At 45.7% G+C, this 21,256-nt stretch overlaps 1 protein-coding gene across 1 annotated transcript in view; it reads right to left on the reverse strand.

The window, feature by feature from the left end:
* ATP2C2 (ATPase secretory pathway Ca2+ transporting 2) overlaps window positions 1–21,256 on the reverse strand; it is a 37,584-nt gene that overhangs the window by 9,884 nt on the left and 6,444 nt on the right. The window contains exons 2-17 of the mRNA XM_081018518.1: window positions 18,407–18,517; window positions 17,228–17,344; window positions 15,966–16,055; window positions 15,495–15,530; window positions 15,230–15,291; window positions 13,466–13,574; window positions 12,645–12,794; window positions 11,778–11,846; window positions 11,589–11,664; window positions 10,646–10,712; window positions 6,656–6,780; window positions 5,960–6,057; window positions 5,061–5,162; window positions 3,927–4,016; window positions 1,764–1,865; window positions 227–383 (exon numbers count right to left, since the gene is read on the reverse strand). Of these exons, the coding sequence (XP_080874644.1) occupies window positions 227–383; window positions 1,764–1,865; window positions 3,927–4,016; window positions 5,061–5,162; window positions 5,960–6,057; window positions 6,656–6,780; window positions 10,646–10,712; window positions 11,589–11,664; window positions 11,778–11,846; window positions 12,645–12,794; window positions 13,466–13,574; window positions 15,230–15,291; window positions 15,495–15,530; window positions 15,966–16,055; window positions 17,228–17,344; window positions 18,407–18,517 (1,561 nt within the window). The remainder of the gene's footprint in view (window positions 1–226; window positions 384–1,763; window positions 1,866–3,926; window positions 4,017–5,060; window positions 5,163–5,959; window positions 6,058–6,655; window positions 6,781–10,645; window positions 10,713–11,588; window positions 11,665–11,777; window positions 11,847–12,644; window positions 12,795–13,465; window positions 13,575–15,229; window positions 15,292–15,494; window positions 15,531–15,965; window positions 16,056–17,227; window positions 17,345–18,406; window positions 18,518–21,256) is intronic.

Consider the following 21,256-nt stretch of genomic DNA (forward strand, 5'->3'; position numbering starts at 1 on the left):
GCTCTTGAAGACGCATGGCTGGTCAGTGTCAACCGTTCTGAGCCAGAGGGGCCAAGGGTCTGACATGGCATACGGCAGCTTCCTCTGTCCTTCAGCATTCAGGTGCCTGGTGTTTGTGTGTGTGGAATAACAAGCTGGAAGGGATGCAGTCCGGATGCCCAGCTTGTCAACCCACACAAGACTCAAGCAAGCATAGGGGTGGGATGAGGTACAGCCATGAACTGACCCCTCAGGCCAAGTGATCCCATGTGCTTCTCTTCCTGAACATAGACGGACTTCTGCTGCGGTGTCATTGGGAGGGAGATGCCGCCACTGTTATACATGGTGCAATGCTGCATCACTTCTTCAAAGGCCCCCTTCATGAAGTAGACTTCTTCTTGCCCCTATGAAACGAGGAAAAGAACAATTGAGGAAGGGCCATAGCCTAGTGGTAGAGCATCTTCTTTGCATGCAGAAAGTCCTGAGTTCAGTCATCAGCACCCTCAGGTTGGGACAGAGAGAGAGAGATCACAACATCTCTCATCACAACAAATCTCCGTGTGTTGTGTTTTGCCTAGTTCTACCACAGTGGTAGGGATGCGGGTGGCGCTGTTGGGTTAAACCACAGAGCCTAGGACTTGCCTATCAGAAGGTCGGCAGTTCGAATCCCCACGACGGGGTGAGCTCCCGTTGCTCGGTCCCTGCTCTTGCCAATCTAGCAATTCGAAAGCACATCAAAGTGCAAGTAGATAAATAGGTACCTCTCCGGAGGGAAGGTAAACGGCGTTTACGTGCGCTGCTCTGGCTCACCAGAAGCGGCTTAGTCATGCTGGCCACATGACCCAGAAGCTGTACGCCAGCTCCCTTGGCCAATAAAGCGAGATGAGTGCCGCAACCCCAGAGTCGGTCACGACTGGACCTAATGGTCAGGGGTCCCTTTACCTTTACCACAGTGGTACCTCTGGTTACGTACTTAATTCATTCCAGAGGTCCGTTCTTAACCTGAAACTGTTCTTAACCTGAAGCACCACTTTAGCTAATGGGGCCGCCCACTGCTGCCGCATTACCGCTGCACGATTTCTGTTCTCATCCTGAAGCAAAGTTCTTAACCCGAGGTACTATTTCTGGGTTAGCGGAGTCTGTAACCTGAAGCATATGTAACCTGAAGCGTATGTAACCCGAGGTACCACTGCATTTTCTAGATCTACATATTCCCCTTTCAGAGCTACAATCTGCCGAGTGGTTTAACAATCAATCCCTTTTAACAAGGAACTCTGGCATTCTTAGCTCTGTGAGGGGTATTTTAACAGCTCTCAGCACCCTTAATGAGCTACAACTCCCAGAATTCTTTGTATCATAGTGCTTTAAATGCCTGGTGTGAATCTGGTCTGTTGCACCTATTGTAAAAATGTCTATGGAGTTTTTTAGAGTGACATAACACACAGAAAAACAGACAGGTTGATGATTTCCAACCATCAACACCACACCATGTGTAATTAGAATGCTGGACTTGGATGGAAGAGACACGCAGGTTCAAATGCACTCTCAGCCTTATGATGTTCATAGGGTAATCCTGGGACAGGTACTCCGATTTCTCTGAGTCTAAGCACCTTCACAGGCTTCTTGTGAGTGTAAAACTGGGGTGAGTGAATGAGGGAGAGAGAGTGGGATAAAAATGTAATGTGTACTGACTGATTGCAACTTGATTCCAGTGGCGTATCATTATTCTTTTTCTTTTTTTAAAAATAATCACAGATAACAAAAAACAAGTTGCTTGCTTTTACCTGGTTTTTCAGAGCACATTTGACTGCCATCCATTTCTGCTCTGAGCTAAATGGGATCTCCTTCTTCCTTATATAGATGTCTTTTATATCACTCAGTTCCATCTAAAAAAAGGGGGGGGGGCGTGGAGAAAGAGGACCAGGGCTTTAGCACTTAATAATTCTATACATACATGAGCGGTAGAGCTCAAAAGGAATGACTACCATTCAATTTGAAATCTGACAGGTTTTCATATGCTGAACGTTAATGACAAAATGCTTGTTGAAACCCTGAAGGGCTGCTGCCAGTCAGTGCAGACAATACTGAGCTAGATGGGTGCAATGGTTTTACTTGGTTTAAGGCAGTATCTTGGGCTTCCAAGTTCTGATGTTTTTGAAGTGTGACTCAGGCAATATTTAAATACAGTTGCATGCTTCCCATTTGCCACATGGTAAGAAGTTCTCAGGACATTATGACCTTTCCTTTCCAGAGAGGGGTCAGTGGAAGCTTTTGGTGATCTTGCAATATTTGCTTTATTACAAATGAACAGGGGATGGCAAACCATTTGACCCTCAACAACAGCTGTGTTCTACTTCCACTGTTGGAGGCATCAACCCCAGGTTCTGGGAATCGTAAGTGGAGAAAGCTGCTGTTGCGATCAGTCCCTGCTTGCAGGCTTCCCATACAAATCTGGTTGGCCCAGACTGAGCCAAGGGCCAGATAGAGAGGCTTGGGGCAACCTCCCCCATGGGACGGAGGTATCCTCCCCATCTGTTTCCTTCAAAACACTCTAGAGGGATCTCCAGCTTTCAAGAGACCATTTCCTATCCCCTTGACTGAACCATCACCCAGAGGTGTAGCTAGGGGAGGCGGGGGGCACTGGGCGCCACACACTGCAGGGCCTGCAGGTTGCCCGAGTCATGTGTCTGTCCTGGGAGTGACGCAGTGGCTTGGGTGCCTACAGGCCCTGTGCTGCCCGAAACAGCAGAGTGGGGTTTGCATCTGCCTGCCGCCTCCCCCTCAGCCCCCTACAGCTGAGGGGGAGGTGGCAGCGAGGCTCCATGCAGCACATCCTGCTCCGGCTTGCTCCGTCCCATGGGCAGTTCACCCCACCTCTGGGTGCAGGGCATGCGCGCCACCCCAGGCGCCTGAGCAGCTAGCTACACCACTGCCGCCACCCAACCATCCCAGGCTATCAGTCACTCTTCCACTTAACAAAGGAGTGTCCCTAAGGATACCAGCTTGCCCAATGCAACACCTATATCAAGGAGAGGAAGGGAAACCATTTTTACTGTGCGACATGGTCCAAGAAGGTGGGTAGAATACTGTATTTTTCTGTCTATAAGATGGCCCCATGTATAAGACACCCCCTATTTTGGGGGATGCAGGTGGCGCTGTGGTCTAAACCACAGAGCCTAGGGCTTGCCGATCGGAAGGTTGGCGATTTGAATCCCCGCGACGGGGTGAGCTCCCATTGCTCGGTCCCAGCTCCTGCCAACCTAGCAGTTTGAAAGCACATCAAAGTGCAAGTAAATAGGTACCGCTCCAGAAGGAAGGTAAACGGCGTTTCCATGCACTGCTCTGGTTCGCCAAAAGCAGCTTAGTCATGCTGGCCACATGACGCGGAAAAACTGTCTGAGGACATACGTCGGCTCCCTCGGCCAGTAAAGCGAGATGAGTGCTGCAACCCCAGAGTCGTCCGTGACTAGATGTAACTGTCAGGGGTCCCTTTACCTTTTATTTTGGGGGACTCAGATTGAATAAAATGGGGGGAGATGGCTGAGAGTATAAGATGCCCCCTAATTTTTGACATTATTTTTTTAGGAAAAAAACCTAGTCTTACACACGGAAAAATACAGTAAATATTTCCACTGGGCACATTTCCTTATACTTATTGAGTTTTGAGGATCACTGCCAAGATCACTAAGTCAGGTTGCTCTCTGGCTGCCTTGAGTTTATAATACTATAATTCTGCTTCAATTCTGCTGTTGATAAATGGGCAGATCAGCTGAATGCTAAATTCTCTCTCTCATTTTTGGCAACCATGGTGAGATACCTTACCGGATCAGTTGAAGACTAAATCCTACCTTCATTTTTTGGCAACCTTGCTAAGCCATTACAAATTAAACAGAGCCGATTAAATCTAAAACTTAATAAGCACCTGGGGCTTGCAACAGCCACCCTACCTTCATTGCCAGGGCTATCAGGGCCCCTTCAGTCGGCTGCCCCATCACAGTCGTCTTCCTGATGATTGCATTGTTGGCAACACAGCCAGCCTGAAAGAGATTTGCTTCTTTGTGACATTTGTTGGGGAAATGAATCAAATGACTGTTATGCTTAAGCCCTGGGCTTAGAGATTGCTCAGCTGCAAGTGTGATGAGTTTGGGGGGCTGGGTTGAGTAGGCTGCATGCAGAGACACTTCTAACCTCTGGCTCCAGCAAGTGTTGTAAGGCAGGCTGATAGCCTGCCTGGGTGATGGGCCATTAAGGGAACAAAGGAAGTGGATCTGTGTGAGATGGTAATGGGTCCCCCCCCCCCTTTTCATGGGTAGTTAGAAAGACAAAGATAGAGTTGAGAGGAGAGAGTTTGGAGTGATGTGAGCTAGAAGAAAAGCTGGAGAGAGGAAAAGAGAGATTCTGTTAGAATCTAAGACACTGGCTATGGGAGGAAGCAAGGCCCTCTTGGGGTGTTAATGCTGTGAACCCCTCTAGCATGCACTCAGCTTGTATATATGTATAAATAATCCACATATAATAAAGACACCCTGGTCTCCACTATGCCTCATTCCAAAAAAACCCACAAACCCTGGATAAGCATCTGGAACTCCCACAATCTCACATCGCTCAGAGATTGGGGTGGCATGCAACACAAGCAAGGATTGAAGTCTGTGGTGCCATTTTTTGGGCCGGGGTAGGAAATCTTGGACCCTTGGCTTAAATTCCAAAGTCCTCTGCAAGTGATCAGGTTAGACATCTGCCAAGAGTGATCTGTCTGTTCCGTATCAGCTCAGTGGGTAGGGAGAGAAAGGGGAGTCAGAAAGAGAAAGAGAGAAAGAGAGAAAGAGAGAGAGAGAAAGAGAGAGAGAGAGAAGGGGTGGTCCTACCTAGTTTGACTCCCACCTACCCCTGGTTCAGCTCCACTGCTTGCCAATATGCCCCTTCCACCCCATTTATTGCTGAGGCACGATTGCCCTTAGCAGTCAAAAGGTTGCCTACCCCTGTTCCATCAACACCGTAAGTCTTATCACATTGGTTGTTTAGGCCATCATGTCTACTCTGCTCCTCCTACGAAATAGTAATAACCCTGGCAAATAACTTACCTCCACTAACTTCCCCACAGAGATGTTTGAAAATTCTTTGATGACTTCTCTGGAGGGTAAGAGACACACATCTCCTTCTCTGTTGTACCCAACCCCGCTCACCTGGAAGAACAGAAGACACCTGCAGAGGAGATCCAACTCTATGGCCAGCTCACATTATTTAATGTCGGAAAGAGGAGGGTACATTTGGAGACACTGATATCTTAAGGAAAGCGGGCAGAAATACTGGCATTTATGGATTGAAGTTAATTGGCAAAGTGAATCAGTAGCCCACTGGAAGAGAAATTATGGGTTTATGAGTGATAATAAGGGAAAGGGTTTTTTCTTCCACTTTTGGCCTCTCCATCTATGGAATACTTTCCTTATCAAGGCCCATCTGGTACTGACATTAACATCCTTTGGGTGCCATTTTAAGGCATGATTGTTCCCTCAAGCATTTGAGAGTAGATTATTATTATGATGCTCATTGTTCTTTCTGTGTTACATTTTTTTGGCGGGGGGGGGGCATTGTTGCTTTATTATTAAGCTTGATAGTTATTTTAAATTATGTATGTCAGTTACTAGAGACGTTTTGAACTAGGCAACAAATAAATCAGATTAATATTCATTTTATTTATTTTATATTCTGCCTCTCTCCTCATGCAGGACCCAAGACATTTCACAGCATAAATCATAGGCAACTGAAAACACATGACAAATGAAAGTATTTTCTTAAAAAAAGCAACCAAAAACAAATAAGTAACCCTACTTAAAACAGCACTGAAAGCATTTAAAAGCACATCACTACCCTTGTCATCTTACAAAATGACAAGATCAGAGTGCTATCAACCAAGGAGGCTTATAGGTTCAGAGTTGTCTTGTATTACAACTGACAACTTTGCCCAAACCGCTGACTGTACCTCTGCCTTGAATCCATCTGAGGTGACGAGCTGAGTGACAGTCATTTCATTGGCTGTCAAGGTCCCGGTCTTATCAGAGCAGATAACATTGCAACAGCCTGAGGAGAAGAGAGGATTTGTCAGAACAGAGGTTGCGCTCACAGGCATGTGTGTGTGCGTGCTGCTAAGCATTCACATGTGCTGGATAAGAACCTAAGAAGAGACTTGCTGGATTAGACCAAAGGCCAATCTACTCCAACAGCAGATGACCATGGGAAGCCTGCAAGCAGGGTCTGAGTGCCACAACACCCCCTGCACCCATGATTCCCTGAAAACCGGAATCTAGAGCATATACTGCTTCCAACAGTGGAGGTAGAACCACCATGCTTAGTAGCCATTGGTAGCCTTATCCTCCATGAAATTATCTAATGCTTTTCTAAAGCCATCCAAACTGATGGCCACCACTGCCCTTTACGGGACTGAATTCCACAGTTTAACTATGTGCTGTGTGCAGAAGTATTTTCTCTTGTCTGCTCTGAATATTCCAACATTCAGCTTCATTAGAATACACAAAGTTATGAGAGAGTGAAGGAAATGCCTCCCTCACATTAAATGAACAGGTGGAAACGACGACAGTGGAATCAGCCACAGAGTTAGCAAATCCAGTTTTGCTAACACCCACCCCATGACCCGCCTTCATGCGCATGGTGCTCTTACCTAGAGTTTCTACAATTGGCAGCTTCTTCACAATGACTCGTTTCTTGGCCATCCTCAAGACGCCCAGGACTAAGGTCACCGTGACCACGATGGGGAGGCCCTCTGGGATTGCAGCCACCGCTAAGCTGCACACACAGAATCATTTACCACTGGTGTTACACACCACCATCCTCACTAACTCCTGTAAGGAAGTATATGCAAGCATCAACTTGCTCCAGGGCCCTGATGCTGAAACACATTCAGACCTGCCTTTTCATGGGCCCTGGATGCCTCTTTCAACACTTGAGCTTCAGGCTCAGTTGCAGGAAGGACAGTAAAGAATCTGCAGAAGGCTCCATGTCCAGTCCCTGGCATCTCCAAGTAAGGCTGGGAGAGGCCCCTGTCTGACACCCTGGAGAGCCACTGCCAGTCAGTGTGGACAGTACACTGAGCTCAATGGAGCAATCATCTGACTCTACGTGGAAGGCTGCTTCCTTTGTTCCTATGCCTAGTGGAGCTTCACAGACGTCCATCGGAGGCAGGGCTGTTTGCAGTCTGGTGCCAGCTTTGCAGAATGCAGAATGCAAAGCCTCATTTGGGCTTAACCAACTGGTCCAATTTCTTTGTATTTTGACTCTGAAGTACAGTGGTGCCCCGCAAGACGAATGCTTCGCAAGATGAAAAACTCGCTAGACGAAAGGGTTTTGCGTTTTTTGAGCTGCTTCGCAAGACGAATTTCCCTATGGGCTTGCTTTGCAAGACGAAAACGTCTTGCAAGTTTGTTTCCTTTTTCTTAAAACCGTTACAGTAATACAGGGTGCATTGCTTGAAGAGGTGCAGTTGCGACTTGACTTCGAGGAGCAACTCATAGAACGTGGTGTGGTAGCCTTTTTTGAGGTTTTTGAAGACTTTGGTGATTTTTGAAGCTTTTCCAAAACTTCTTTTGCAGCCATTTGGTAAGTTAAACTTTTAAAACTTTTTTTGGGGGGGTTGGATTTTGGGTTGGGGTGTTTGAAATTCAAGGACTTGGTGTTGGGGAGGGGTTTGCAAGAATCTGGAAGCTTGTGTGTGTTTTTTTCTGCATTTTTATGATTTTTTGTGACCATTGGGCCACTCTGCTGTTGTTTTTTTTAAAAAATTCTGCGTTTTAATTTCTGTGTGGTGGGTGGCTGGGGGAACAGTTGAGGAGGGGTTTGCAAGAATCTGGAAGCTTGTGTGGTTTTTTTCTGAATTTTTATTATTTTCTGTGACCATTGGGCCACTCTGCTGTTTTTTTAAAAAAATTCTGGATTTGAATTTCTGTGTGGTGGGTGGCTGGGGGAACAGTTGAGGAGGGGGTTCTTCAGCAAGAAGCAAAGAGTGGAAGAGGAACCTTCTTCGAGTTGTCCCCCAGAGTCTTAGAAAATGTACTGTACACTTTGTTGATTTTTAAATGTTTTTCTGTCATGTTTAGAAACTTAATTTATTGTTCCTTCAGTTTTTGAAATGCTCTTTACAGTATGTGTGACTTTAAAGAGCACTTAATAAACTCTTGTTGTACCAAATTTGGCTTTGTTTGGACTTTTTTTGACCATAGGAACGCATTAATTGAATTTCAATGCATTCCTATGGGATTTCGTGCTTCGCAAGATGAAAAATTTGCTAGACGAAAAAACTCGCGGAACGAATTAATTTCGTCTTGCGAGGCACCACTGTACTCTCGCTTTTTCTGTCCTAAATCTCTGGCCAATCCATGTATTGTATGACTCTGAGCTTTTTAATATATAACAGAGGAAGGAAAGGTTTTCCACCATAGGGGTGGGGGACCTTCCCCCTGCCCCACCAAGGGCCACATTCATTTGGGAGAAAATAGTCAGAACTTTATATCAGTGGGACATGCACAACCCATTCTCTCTCTCTCTCTCTCTCTCTCTCTCTCTCTCTTCCTCTCTCTCTCTTTCTCTCACACTCACTCAGGACACTTTGCTTTGCCTGCTATGGCAATTGTGAACAGAGCAAGTGAGACATCAGTCAGTCAGTGCAGAGAATGAGGCGTGACCTCCAAAAAGCACCAGGGTCTGGATTCCAGGGTCTAGCCAGTCAGATTTGGCTCACAAGCTGGAAGTTCCCCATCCCTGGTCTAGTATGAAAATACTTTTCTGACTGCCATCAAAACACAGAAGTGTAGGGGCCAGATGGATGTCTGTTGGTGGAGAGCTCTGCAGCCTGTTTGCCACCACTGACAAAGCCCTGATCTATGCTTCAGGCGCAAATATCGCTGAACAAGAGAATACAGAGAAAGGCAACATTCATAGCCCTTAAGGGACAGAGGGACTGTGCAGGAAAAGATGACAACTCTAGCTGGCCCACTTTAGTGTTACTTTTATTCAACAGTGTCTGCCCTCCATTGACAGTTGCCTGCCTTGTTTCTATACCTAGCCTAAACCTTTTCCCTTCCAAGTCCTCAACCATTTCTCTTTATCTGTAGCGACTTTGTCACACATTGCTTTTATCGTGCCGCTGGGCAGTAATACGAACATTACAATCCTCTGATGCCAAGGGATCCCTTTTCCAGATACGTGAACAGATGGCACATGTCATTTGATAAGAAGGCGGCCTGCCATGCAAACTATAAGGATGTACAATGCCAGCCTTTAAACAACAAGGGAGATATGGCCAGCAAGGTTAATATTTGTACAGAGAGAAGCAAATGTTTCGTGGCAGGTATATTGGTGGGGAAGGGTGGGGATGCTGTGTCCACCCATCCTGTCATCAGCACATGTGCTTATGAAGCTCACCAGCTACAGGTATGAAACTCTTGGGTTCTGGTGCTACCTTTTGTCCTGCCTGAAGAGCTCTCTCTCCACTGCAGCTGACAAAAATGGTTGTATCAGATTCTGATAGTTTAATCACCCTGTTGGGGAGTTTCCAAAGCATTATGTGGAATGGATTTTTTTTCCTTTTAGGGCAGTGGCAGTGGTGAAGCTGCACGCTCCGACACCAGGGGTGGAGAGCAGGTGGGGGCATGACGTGTATACCAGGGGTGTGGCACGCTGCCCGCAGGGGCGTGGCGTGCGTCCTGCGGGGGCCTGGTGCCCGGCGCGGTGGGAGGGTGTGTGGCGCATGTCCGGGGTGTGTGGCCGCAATGGTACCCCCCTCCCCGATGGTGCTAGGGGCAGTGCGCTCCCCTGCCCCCCCTTTTGTCTGCCAGTGGGCAGTGGGGAGATTTGCTGTTCAGAGTTTGAGGCTTCCTCCATGCAGATCAGGGGCCTTTCTGCTGAGCTACAGCCCCTCAACACCCTTGTTCAGAGGCCTGAGCAACTAGGAGATGGGCTCCTTGGCTGTCTTACAGGGCTGGCCTGTCCATGTGACAGATTGAAGCAGCCACCTCAGGCGGCAGAATTTAAGGGGTAGGGAATGGGTCAATGCCCCCTCCACAGTTTGAGTCCTTACATGTTCTCCTAAACACCTGGAGAGGGCTCTGATTACAAACTAATCTCTTTCCAGAATCCACCACTGTTATCCTTTGTACAACGTAATCAAAAGTCATTTAAATAAAAAGGAAATATAGTGTGTCTATCTGTCTGTCCGTCTACCTATCTCTCACAGAGTTGGGGGACCTTTTTCAGCTGAAGGGCCAAATTCCATTCTGGACAAGTTTCTGTGGGCCATATGCAAGGGACAAGCATGGCCAGAAGGAAATGCAGGTGGAGAAATGAATGTAATTTCTAGGGTAGTTTCTACACTCATCCCTCTCTATTCTCCAGCCAGAGAAGCAAGAGGCCTAGTTCAAGGGCACATTCCAGCCAGGCAAAAACTCCCAAGGAGGATGTGAAGCAGGGCCAAGGAGGGATCCTTGAGCCAGATAGCGAAGCCTGCAGAGCCACAATTGGCCCCCAGATCCTAAGGTTCCCCACACCTGCTCAATCTAGACATAGGCAGGAAATATGCACACGGAATGTTTTTGATCAGCATGTTTGCATTCTGTTCTGTTCTTCTACTGTGACAATAAAATGTCCTTCCAGCTCTTACCTCACTCCAATGGTGAACATGCCAAGAAGATGCTTCCCCTGCAGCCAGCCAATCAGCATAAGTAAACCTTGCAGGAGAGGGGAGAGGAAAACAGAAGCTATCTTGATGGCACCACAGGCATGGTCAGGTGTGTACGTGAACATGAAAATACTCAAAGTATGCACAAGGAGGAGGGAACAAACTAAAGTCAGTGTGGTGTAGTGGTTAGAGCAGGGTTTCCCAAACTTGGGTCTCCAGCTGTTTTAGGACTACAGTTCCCATCATCCCTGACCACTGGTCATGCTAGATGGGAGTTGTAGTCCAAAAACAGCTGGAGACCAAAGTTTGGGAAACCCTGGGTTAGTTTGTTGGGACCTCAGGTCAGTCACATTTGCTCAGCCTAACTCTAGGCTTCTACTGTACAAATCTATACTCTAGGGATGGGTGAAACTGTCCATTTTGTTTTTTCTCATTTTTTTCAGCCTTAATTTTGGTTCTCCACATTTCTGCACCGGTTTGGGGCTTCTTTGTTTCTAAAGTCCTCAACACTGTGGCGCAAATCTCTCTTCACATACACATTTTAAAATGCAAATTTGCCTAAGGTATGTATTTCTGCAAGCAATTTCACCCAAATAATAATTTAAAAACCATGTTATTTCACCATCATATGGATAATTTGCCCTTGAACTTGCATTTTTGTACACATGACTTGGCTAGAGAACTGCACTGCAAAATTCAGAGAGCTGTGGATTTTGAAGGACAACTGTGTTTCAGTTTGCATGCTGCACAGATTAAGTAACTTTGCCTTGAAATCCGATCTGAGCCAAATTTCTTCCCTGTCTCTGCTACACACATAGCGAGTCTCTCCCAAAATGATGGTCCCTTCTGATAAACAGGAGCTAGTTCTTAAAACAGGCAGTAGGTCATTAAGGGGGTGGGGAATAAAGTATTTCGCAAAACTCACCAATGATGCCAAATGAAATGAGAGTAAGCTGTTTCCCCAGTTTGTCCATGTTTTTCTGCAGTGGAGTCTTGGGGGTCTTGATGCATTAATTGACAGCAAAGGGAAGAAAGAAAAACCCTCTTGAAATAGAACCTTATGGATGTTCCCCTACTAAGAACTTGGTCCACTTTCCCCCGGACCCCTTCTCACCTCTTCTTCTTGCATCATTTTGAATACCTCCCCAAACTGTGAGTTTTCACCTGTTCCAATGACAATGCCCTGAACAAGCAGAAGAATGCAAAGAATAAGTTGCCTTTTTTCTTAGATTTTGATGGTATTCCCCAGAGTTGAAAAACTTTCCCCTGAATGACAGCTGGAGACACAACGACCTGGTTTGTACATAATGCCAAGCCATGATTTATGTTAACTACGGTCAATAAACCATAGTTAAAGCTTGGTTTAGTACACACACACACACACACCCCTCTTTTGCATTACAAGAGATGCAAAGTCAGGAAGATGATCTGTAGCTTTCGAGTGATGATAGCTCCTTAATAGTTAAAGAGGAAGTCTGGGTTAGGAAGTCCCTATTCCCCTCACAGAACTGCTATTTCCCAGAGTTCCTTGTGAAGAGGGCTTGTTGTTCTGTAGGGGTGGGGAATAAACAACTCCAAACAACTCTCAGCACCCTTAACAAACTGCAGCTCCTCTTTGTGTTGTTTAAAGTGGTATCATATAGCTTTAAATGTATGGTATGAATGTGGCCTTAAACAGCTCTGCAAAGCTGATATTAGCCATATAGGCAAACAGCCAACCACTAATGGGCTACTTTGACAGGTGGGCCAGTATTCTCACGTCACATGGCTTCCTTTGTTGTGGACACGTCTTGAATTTGTTGTTTTTGTGTGTGTGCCTTTGCAAAGCGACATTCAAAAAGTGCCGGATTGTAACTGCATGGAAAAAATCAGGAGCACACAGGTTTAGATTTGCTGCTGCCAGTGCATACAACAAGATTATGAATAATTGCCTAATGATGGGCTACTTACAGCTAGTGAAAGGAAGTTATTTACCACTCACTTTGCCTTTGCCGTATCGTACTAGAGTTCCCATGAATGCGACATTGGTGAGGGTCATCAGGTCTCCAGCTTCTGCTAAGATGCCATCGTTCTTGCTGCAGGGCTCTGCTTCCCCCGTGAAACTGGATTCGTCCACTAAGAGATCTGTAACCTGACAAAACAGCGGATAAATGGACTCCCATGAATTCCATCCCTTTCCTGTTTTGGTGCTACACTCCTATTCCTCATTCATTAAGGTTTAACTTGGAGATTTGATACAGTTAATTCTGGAATTGGAGCATGTGCAGATTGGCACGGTTTCCAGTTATTTTTGCATATCCACCCCCCCCCATGCAAGCATCAATAGAATGCTGCCCCCCAAAAGCAGTCATTCCATACTACAAAAACACCCAGCAAAAATTGTCTTGATGTCATCAAACACACAATTGCATCTTTTTCATTGAGTTTTCTCAACACACCTAATGAACATCATTAAGCAGGGGCGGGGGGAGGTCTTTGCCTAGCACAGAGCAAGTACCAGGTGAGATTCTCTGGGGAGAGCATTCTGCAATCTGGATCCCACCACCAAGAAGGCCCTGTCTCTGGTTGCCATTCACCGCACCTCCAATGACAGGGTCATACAGAGAAGGGCTTCAGGAGGTGCCCAAAGTGTGCGGGCAGGTATGAGTGGAAATAGGTGGGTTTTGCAAGGGTCCATTTACTTGTCTTCAGAAGCATAAAAACTGAATCACAAGATGGCTTGTTGAATTTTACACTGAGTTTTGAAACGGGAGCACCCAGTTATGGAGTGCACATGGTACTGTTCCATCATCCATCTCTTACCTCTACGAGTCTGACGTCTGCAGGAACCCTGTCTCCCATAGAAAGGCACACAATGTCTCCGGGAACAAGCTCTCGAGCAAGAAGATGCTGCAGTTTCCCCTCTCTCATGCTAGTATCCCCCCACAAAGAGATAAATAGAAAGAAATGGCACCGTATGAGCAAAGCAGAGCTGCCAAAAGGGTTGTGGGGAAGATGCATTGTGGTGGCCAGGGATGTCAGACCACTCCAATGGCAACAGAAGAGGAAGCAGAAATGGCTACTGTTTGTATGTTTGTCTGTAGGCAGGAACGGAAATCAGTCAAGTAAGTTGCTTTTAAGTTCACAAACAACATGTAACTAATGATGTTTTTAAACATTGCTTTGGAGTCGACATTGAAATGAATATAAGTTACGTATGTTAATGCAACAAGTTACATAACTTATGTAAAATAGTGGACAATGAGACAGATAACGTAGTATATTGCGTTACTGTTTTTAGAATTTGCAAATACGTTTCTATTGTTTTTAGAGCTTGCTGAAATGATTTCATTGTGTTTAAAACTTGTCTTTTTGTGTTTTATTCTGTTTTTTATCTAGTAGGCCACTTTGATGGCTTTAGGCTGTGAAGCGGGTCTACAAATTTATTTAACATCATCATCATCATCATCACAAACATTTAAAAACAATTCCACATAAGAAAATGGTTTAAAATAGTTCCAATATAGTTGCAGACTGTTTGGATCTGTTAAAACATTTGTTGTTCCACCCACTTTTGCTTTTGGCTCCACCCACCAATGGCATGTGGCCCCAAGAAGTTTGCTGAGGCAGCCCCTGGGTTGAAAAAGCTTTCCCTGCCACTGTGACAAAATCACGTTTGGTGACTTGGAACGCAACATCATACCAAAAGCACTTGCCTTTCTTTCTACAATGTGTCCCTGGGTGTGGAAGGAACAAGGGGAAGTGGGGGAAATGATCAAAGCGTTCTCTGACCTTGAAAGATAAATAGGCCACCTCTCTGGACATAATAATTAAAACCATAAAAGGTATTACATATTTGCTTTGGCAAGGCTGGAGCAGGTATTTGTCCTTCTGGTGAAGAAGGAAATGAACATCAGTCCCAGAACTGAACATTTCAACACACACAGTTCAGGTCGGTAAAATAAAGCATAAGTGACCAGTAGGTAAATAAAGGATATTTTAATCATTTGTAAATACACAGGTTTACCCTGCGCAAGCGCGCGCGCGCGCACACACACACACACACACACACACACAGTCCTCTTAAGCCCTGATCTGCTGTTCTATAGTAAAAGGTAAAGGGACCCCTGACCATTAGGTCCAGTCGTGACCGACTCTGGGGTTGCGGCGCTCATCTCGCTTTATTGGCCGAGGGAGCCGGCGTACAGCTTCCAGGTCATATGGCCAGCATGACTAAGCCGCTTCTGGCGAACCAGAGCAGCACACGGAAATGCTGTTTACCTTCCCGCTGAAGGTAATCTACTTGCACTTTGACGTGCTTTCGAACTGCTAGGTTGGCAGGAGGCTGTTCTATTGTAGGGAAGGCTAAACTGCACAGTTGTGAATGGGAAGTGTGAGTATCAGTTCCAGGTTTGTGGGGGGCAGGGAACTAGGGCAGAGGTAGGGGTTCTCCTGCCACCCTTCCAACTGTAACCATCACCCCTCAAACGCACACAAGCATTTTGTGCTTCCATACACACACGAAGAAGGCATCTGGCTAGCACTACACCAAAGGTTTAAAGTGTGTGGATGCTTTACAAGGCTTACCAGTTACACTCTGGCGGGACTAACTTGTTGAGTTCCTCCAGAGATTTCTCAGAGCGGTGCTCCTGTGAGAAAAGAAGCACATCGCGGTCAGGGCACGTTTTTTGTCTGAATGGGTGAGAACCCAAAATGGTCAGTTATAATAATAATAATAAATTTTATTTATATCCCGCCCTCCCCTGCCGAAGCCGGGCTCAGGGCGGCTAACAACACTAAAATAGTGCAACATTCTAAAAACATTATAAAAAGTTACCAGAAAAGGTTATACCTGGATGAAGGCCACAGTCACCACGATGACGACAGCCTAAAAGTAAAATAAAAATGGGAGTGGATCAACAAAGACAGTATAACGTCACATGCCAGTGGAGACTGGATATTTATTTCAGGCTTACATGGAAACTAGACAAACTGAAAACAAACAAATAAAAATGTGAAACATGAGCAGAATTACTAAGATTTTAAGGGAAATAACTCTCTGTGTGTGCTTAAGAGAAAGAGACTGTGTTTATTAAGGGTGTAAGTTTGGAGGGGGATTGCAGCCCCCCGCAGTCTTCCACCGGGACCCTTTACCCCCAAAAGGTACCCCACCCCTCACCTAGAGAAATCTGTTGATGAGTGGTTCTCTTTACCCCCTAGAAGCCTGACCCCCCTTTCTTCTCCCCATTCAGTACAGTTGAAAATAGTCCCCTAGTTCTGATGTCTCCAAGAATGAGGACTCCAAAGAAAATAAATCACGTACCATTGCAATACTCACGGCATCTTCGTATTCTTTAGTGACCACACTTACTAAAGCGGAGGCCAGGAGCAAAAGGATCAGGGGGTTCTTAAACTAAAAGGTAAGAAGAAGGAAACATTCCTTTGACTGAAGTAGGGTTTGTTTGTTTTTTGCCATTCACAGTGGGAGTAAAGTTGTCACACAATTCATGCCCAGAACTAATAATCTCTGCTTGATCCAGGCAGTTTTACTTTATGCTTGAGTAAGGAACCTCAAGCCTGGGGTGAAATAGGGCTCTCCCACTCTCTCTATCTGGCCCTCAGAACTCTCCAGAGGCCACACCCCTCACTGCACTAGCTTTGCACCCTCCTGGAATGCTTTTGACTGACTAGAATGACCCCATTGAACTCAGATAATGCCTCTTCCTTGTCTGTATGAAGAATAGAGGGGGATACATATCTGTGAATAGAATCTAGCCTATTGTACAAAGTTAAATATTTGCATTTTTTGCTCCACCCGCTTGTGCCTCTGGCTCCGCCCACCACTGCTCTGCAGCTCCTGGAAGAGAATGCAGGCCTCAGGCTGAAAAGGCTTTGTTGTCCCTGCCCTAGAGACACTTTCTGACCACTGGCATGTCCCCAGAGCATCAAAGGTGAGGGGCACTGACTTGTGGATCAGAAGACAGAGCCGGGATGCAAGAGACAGCAGCTGGCAGGTGGCTAGGGTGGAGCTCAGTGAATGGGGAGTGTAGCTAAGCTCCATCACTCTCCTGGGGTGGGAGGCCAGCAGTAGGGGGCGCCAGAATCAAAGACAGGCAGAGCCAACTAATTCCAGCTTTGTCACCATCTCCTCCCAGTTAAGTTCTTTCATGGCAATACTGAGACTAAGGAGAAGGAGTCCAATAGGCAGGAACCCAGACTTGTTGTAAGTCAGGAGGCAGGCAGGTGGAGGCTGGCTGAAGGCAGGCCAAGGCTGGTGGGGCAGTGTCCAGAGCGCCCTAATGGACCAGCCTCCACTGAACTGCAGGCTACATTAATCATGGAAGGTCTTGAAGAAAGTGTCAAACAAACGTCTGGGCTGGTTAGATTAGCATTTTGCACCATTTGAAGGGAGCTTGAGCAGGAAAACGTCCTGGTAATACACACCCACTCCTATGCCAGATGTACATATTTGTTTTAAATTGATCATTGTTACTCAACATAACCCTGGAGAAAGAGACAGGGTACATACACCCCGCTATCCAATGATCCACAAAACCCTTTGCCACTAGCATTCCCGTTCTTTACCTGGTCTAGATATTTCTTCCACACTGGTTGCGTATTATCTATTACAAATTCATTCCAGCCATGCTTGATCCTTCGGTGCAGCACTGACACTTCAGACAGTCCCTTCTGTATATCGACCTGAAAAGATGACAGCATATTTAAAAAAACAGCATAAAGCAGGGGGGGGGGGTCCCCCCTCAGGTAATATGTTGGGGAGTGCATGATGGCGGTGGGTGGGGCACCCTCTTTCTCCTTTCTTCCTCTGCCAACCACTTTCTCTCTCTTTCTCTCCAAGGTTTCACACACAAACACACACCCCTCAGCACTCTTTAGGTTCCCTCAGAGACAAGGGACATATCCAAACACATCTGCTCCATAACTAGGAAGCCCCTTACTGCTGGGAGTTGCTGGGTTCATAATACCAGCATAATCTACCCATTTAGGGATTTGATTGTGTGGCCAGTAGAGAAAGAGAGAGCTAACAAATGTCACCTTGAACTCCTCGAAGGACAGGTGAGATATAAATGTAATATTCTACTATATATTTTGGAAAGTGGTCTGTCTGTATATCCGTCTGCCTGCTCTGTAGGTTTGTTCACCTCTCAAAGATGTTGTCGCCAATTTCAATACAAGGGTTCCTGACGTGGAGGCGGCAGTCATTGTTGACGTTTGGCTGCTGGCCGCCATTTTGAATCAAGATGGCAGACTACAACAGGACTTTGCCCAGTTTTGGAGTGATTGGGTCCAAGATCACAACTGACACTATATTTGCTGGTTTCTACATATTCCCTGATAGCATTGGGTGCTCCCCACTAGTAAATAACAACAACAACTCCATTGACTTTTCCTAGTTAATTCATGCCAATTGTAAAAATAAATAAATGGGGCCAATGACTCCCATGCAACCCCACTCCTGCAGAAACTGTCACCTGTCTGGATGCTCTGATGCAGTTGAAACAGCAAAGGCTTGTCAGAAGTCTTTTGCTGACACAGTTACCCTGAGCAGTTAAGTATGTTTGCCGACACTCTCTAACCTCATCACAGCTTTTCCAATGGCAGGCAGCATTGTGAAAATATTGTGAATATTAGATCATTTCAGGAGCACATGTCAAGACAAGAGACAAGAAGATGACTCTAACCTGCACCTCTTTCTTCTGAAGTGTTTCTCAAAAGTCTCTGTCGTGGTTTTATGGCTCTTACCTGTAACATTTTTGCCAGCTCGTCTGCATGGCGTTTGCAAGCCTCTTTGGGAGAGAGGGCCGTAACCTCTTTCTCTTCTTCCACTGACTTCAGTTCAGATTCTTCTTCAGGCTACATAATGCAAATAAAACATTGGGTGGTGAAGAAAGAGGAAGAGATGAGACTGTCTACAACCATTTTAAGCAGAAATTTAAGTGGAGGGACGGTGGAAAATGGGCTCAGGCCTGGTTCACACATATGTGCTTTATTGACTGGAACATCAAGTGATCCCTGGCATGTCTAAGGCTCTTCCTTCCATGCTGCTTGTTGGAAGTGCAACAGCAGGTATCATTCAGTTTGTAACTTAATAGTTAATTCTGTTAGTGTTAAAGGCCACTAGCTAAGAGGCGGGTTGGTGGAAGTGTTGCTTAGCAACTTGACAAAGTGCCATGATGTTTGCTGAGGTAGCATGTGCCCCGATTGGCTCCGAAGGGAGTTTTTCCTCTGTGTATTTGGTTGAATGTCTCCCTGCCATGTATGAGGCTTGAACTAAGAAAGGCAAAACCTCCATTCATTTCTCCTCAAATTACACACTGTTTTTGCTCAGTAATGTGTTATCAGGACTTTTCTCTCTGTGTTCTGCTCATCTTGTTTAAGTGACCATGCTAACAGTGGTGGCTCATTGGGACTGGTAAGGCAGAGAGCCCCAAAGTGGGTATAGTCAGAGCCAATGATGGGCATAACAGACTAATTCTGGTTTTGTCGCCATCATCTGCTTCCCTGCTCAGCTGTACAAGGACAAAACTGAGACTAAGAAGGAGAAAGTTGACAAGCAGTGCCATCCCTGGGCAGGCAAGTAAGGTAAGAGGGGCAGTGCCCCATTTGCTCTAATGAACCAGCTCACACAGGAACTTATTAAGGGGGAAGAAATAGGGCAAAAGGCACACACAGTGCATCAGAGCCCTAATATGGGAGAGGGTTTGTTGCCACAGTGATAGAACTCACTGCACCGGGAGCAGGAAACCAGTGGCCCTCTGGATATTGTTGGACTACAACTCCCATCATCCACCACCAATAATCAGGGACGATGGGAATTGCAGTCCAGCAAGATCCGGAGGGTCATAGGTTGCCCACCCTTCTACTGTACTGTTAAGATACTGTTAAAGGAAAATGTTAAAAAGGAAACAAGGCTTAGCACAGAAGAAAGAAAAACATTTCAAAACCAAGGGGAAGAGGAAGAAAAGAGAAAGTAAGAGGATAGGAACACTAAAACATGATTTTCCACATTGCTTTGAGTGCCACAGTAAAAACTCTTTATAGGAAGGTCTAAAGCAAATAAGCGAAGAAGTTTCCTACTTCTGAATTCCAGTGGTTTATATAGCTGGAAGGAGCGTGCGTGCGTGCCCACCCACCCACGGATTGTAAAGCCAGTCTCTTTTCATTGGCTTCCCAATGAAATTTCTGAAACCTTTTGAGATTTCAGAGCACAACCTTATCAACAGGAAATAAAAGACATCCCCGTGGAGGACATAAATTGATTGCTGGGGGTGGGGAGGAAAGCAGCTTTAATCTTGGAAAGCCAGCCAAGTCTCTGCTCCAAGGAGGTTTCTCAGTATCTCTATTTAGTATTTCTGGACTGAAATGGTTTGCTGCCTACTGGGCAATTTTGATTAATATATATATCATTATTAAAAACATATGAGGAGCTTGCTGGATCAGACCAATGGCCCATCTAGTCCAGCTTCCTGTTGTCTCAATGGCCACTAAGGGGCCTGTGGGAAACCATCAAGCAGGATTTGAGTACAAGAAAACTCTCCCCTCCCATAGTTTCCAGCAACTGGTATTTAAAAGCATTGCTGCCTCTGACCATTGAGGCAGAGCACAGCCATCATTGCTAGTAGCCACTTCTAGCACCCCCCCCCCATGAATTTGTCTAATCCTCTTTTAAAGCCATCCAAATTGGTGACTATCACTGCCTCTTGTGGCAGTGAGTTCCACATTTCATGCACTTATGTGAAAAGTTACTTTTAAAAAGTCTGTCCCAAATCTTCCAACATTAGATGTCTAGCATTATGAGAGTCTATGCCAAGGAGCAGAAAGTTATGGTTATAGAGCAATTGGTTCTTGTTCCATTGCCACCCATCCTAGGGAAATTGAGGGGTAGTTTATCATGAGCATTAATTTACTAATTGCCCTCTGCACAATGGTCTCAAGATGATGTACAATCAAAACAGCACAACAACGGCAGCCAAGTTAAAAACCACAGAAAACTTACCATCTATCTGTTAACAGCCACAAAATTGTCATTGGCTCAAAATTGGAAAGCTACATTATTCCTGTCTTGGAAAGAATGGCTTAATGGAATTTGGGTCTTGGCCATAACGCCATGAAGAAAATACTTCTTCACACAGCACATAGTTAAACAATGGAACTCACTGTCGTAGGAGACAGTGATGGCTTCCAAACTTTAAAAGAGGGTTGGATAAATTCATGGTAGACAAGGCTATCAAAAACTACTAGCTACGATGGCTAATAATAATAATAATAATATACAGTGGTACCTCTGGTTGCGCACGGGATCCGTTCTGGAGCCCCGTTTGCAACATGAGCAGAACGCAACCCACATCTGCACATGCACAGATCACGATTCGCCACTTCTGCGCATGCGTGTGACATCATTTTGAGTGTCTGCGCATGCACGAGTGGCGAAACCCAGAAGTAACCCGTTCCGTTACTTCCGGGTTGCCGCAGGATGCAACCTGAAAAGACGTAACCTGAACCGAGCGTAACAAGAGGTATGACTGTACTGTCTTATACCTGCAGGTCTCAGGGCAGTTAAAACATAAAATCACAGTATGTTCTCCCTTCATT

Source organism: Podarcis pityusensis, assembly GCF_964106645.2.
Source record: "Podarcis pityusensis genome assembly, chromosome: 8".
NCBI classification, from domain to species: Eukaryota; Metazoa; Chordata; class Lepidosauria; order Squamata; family Lacertidae; genus Podarcis; species Podarcis pityusensis.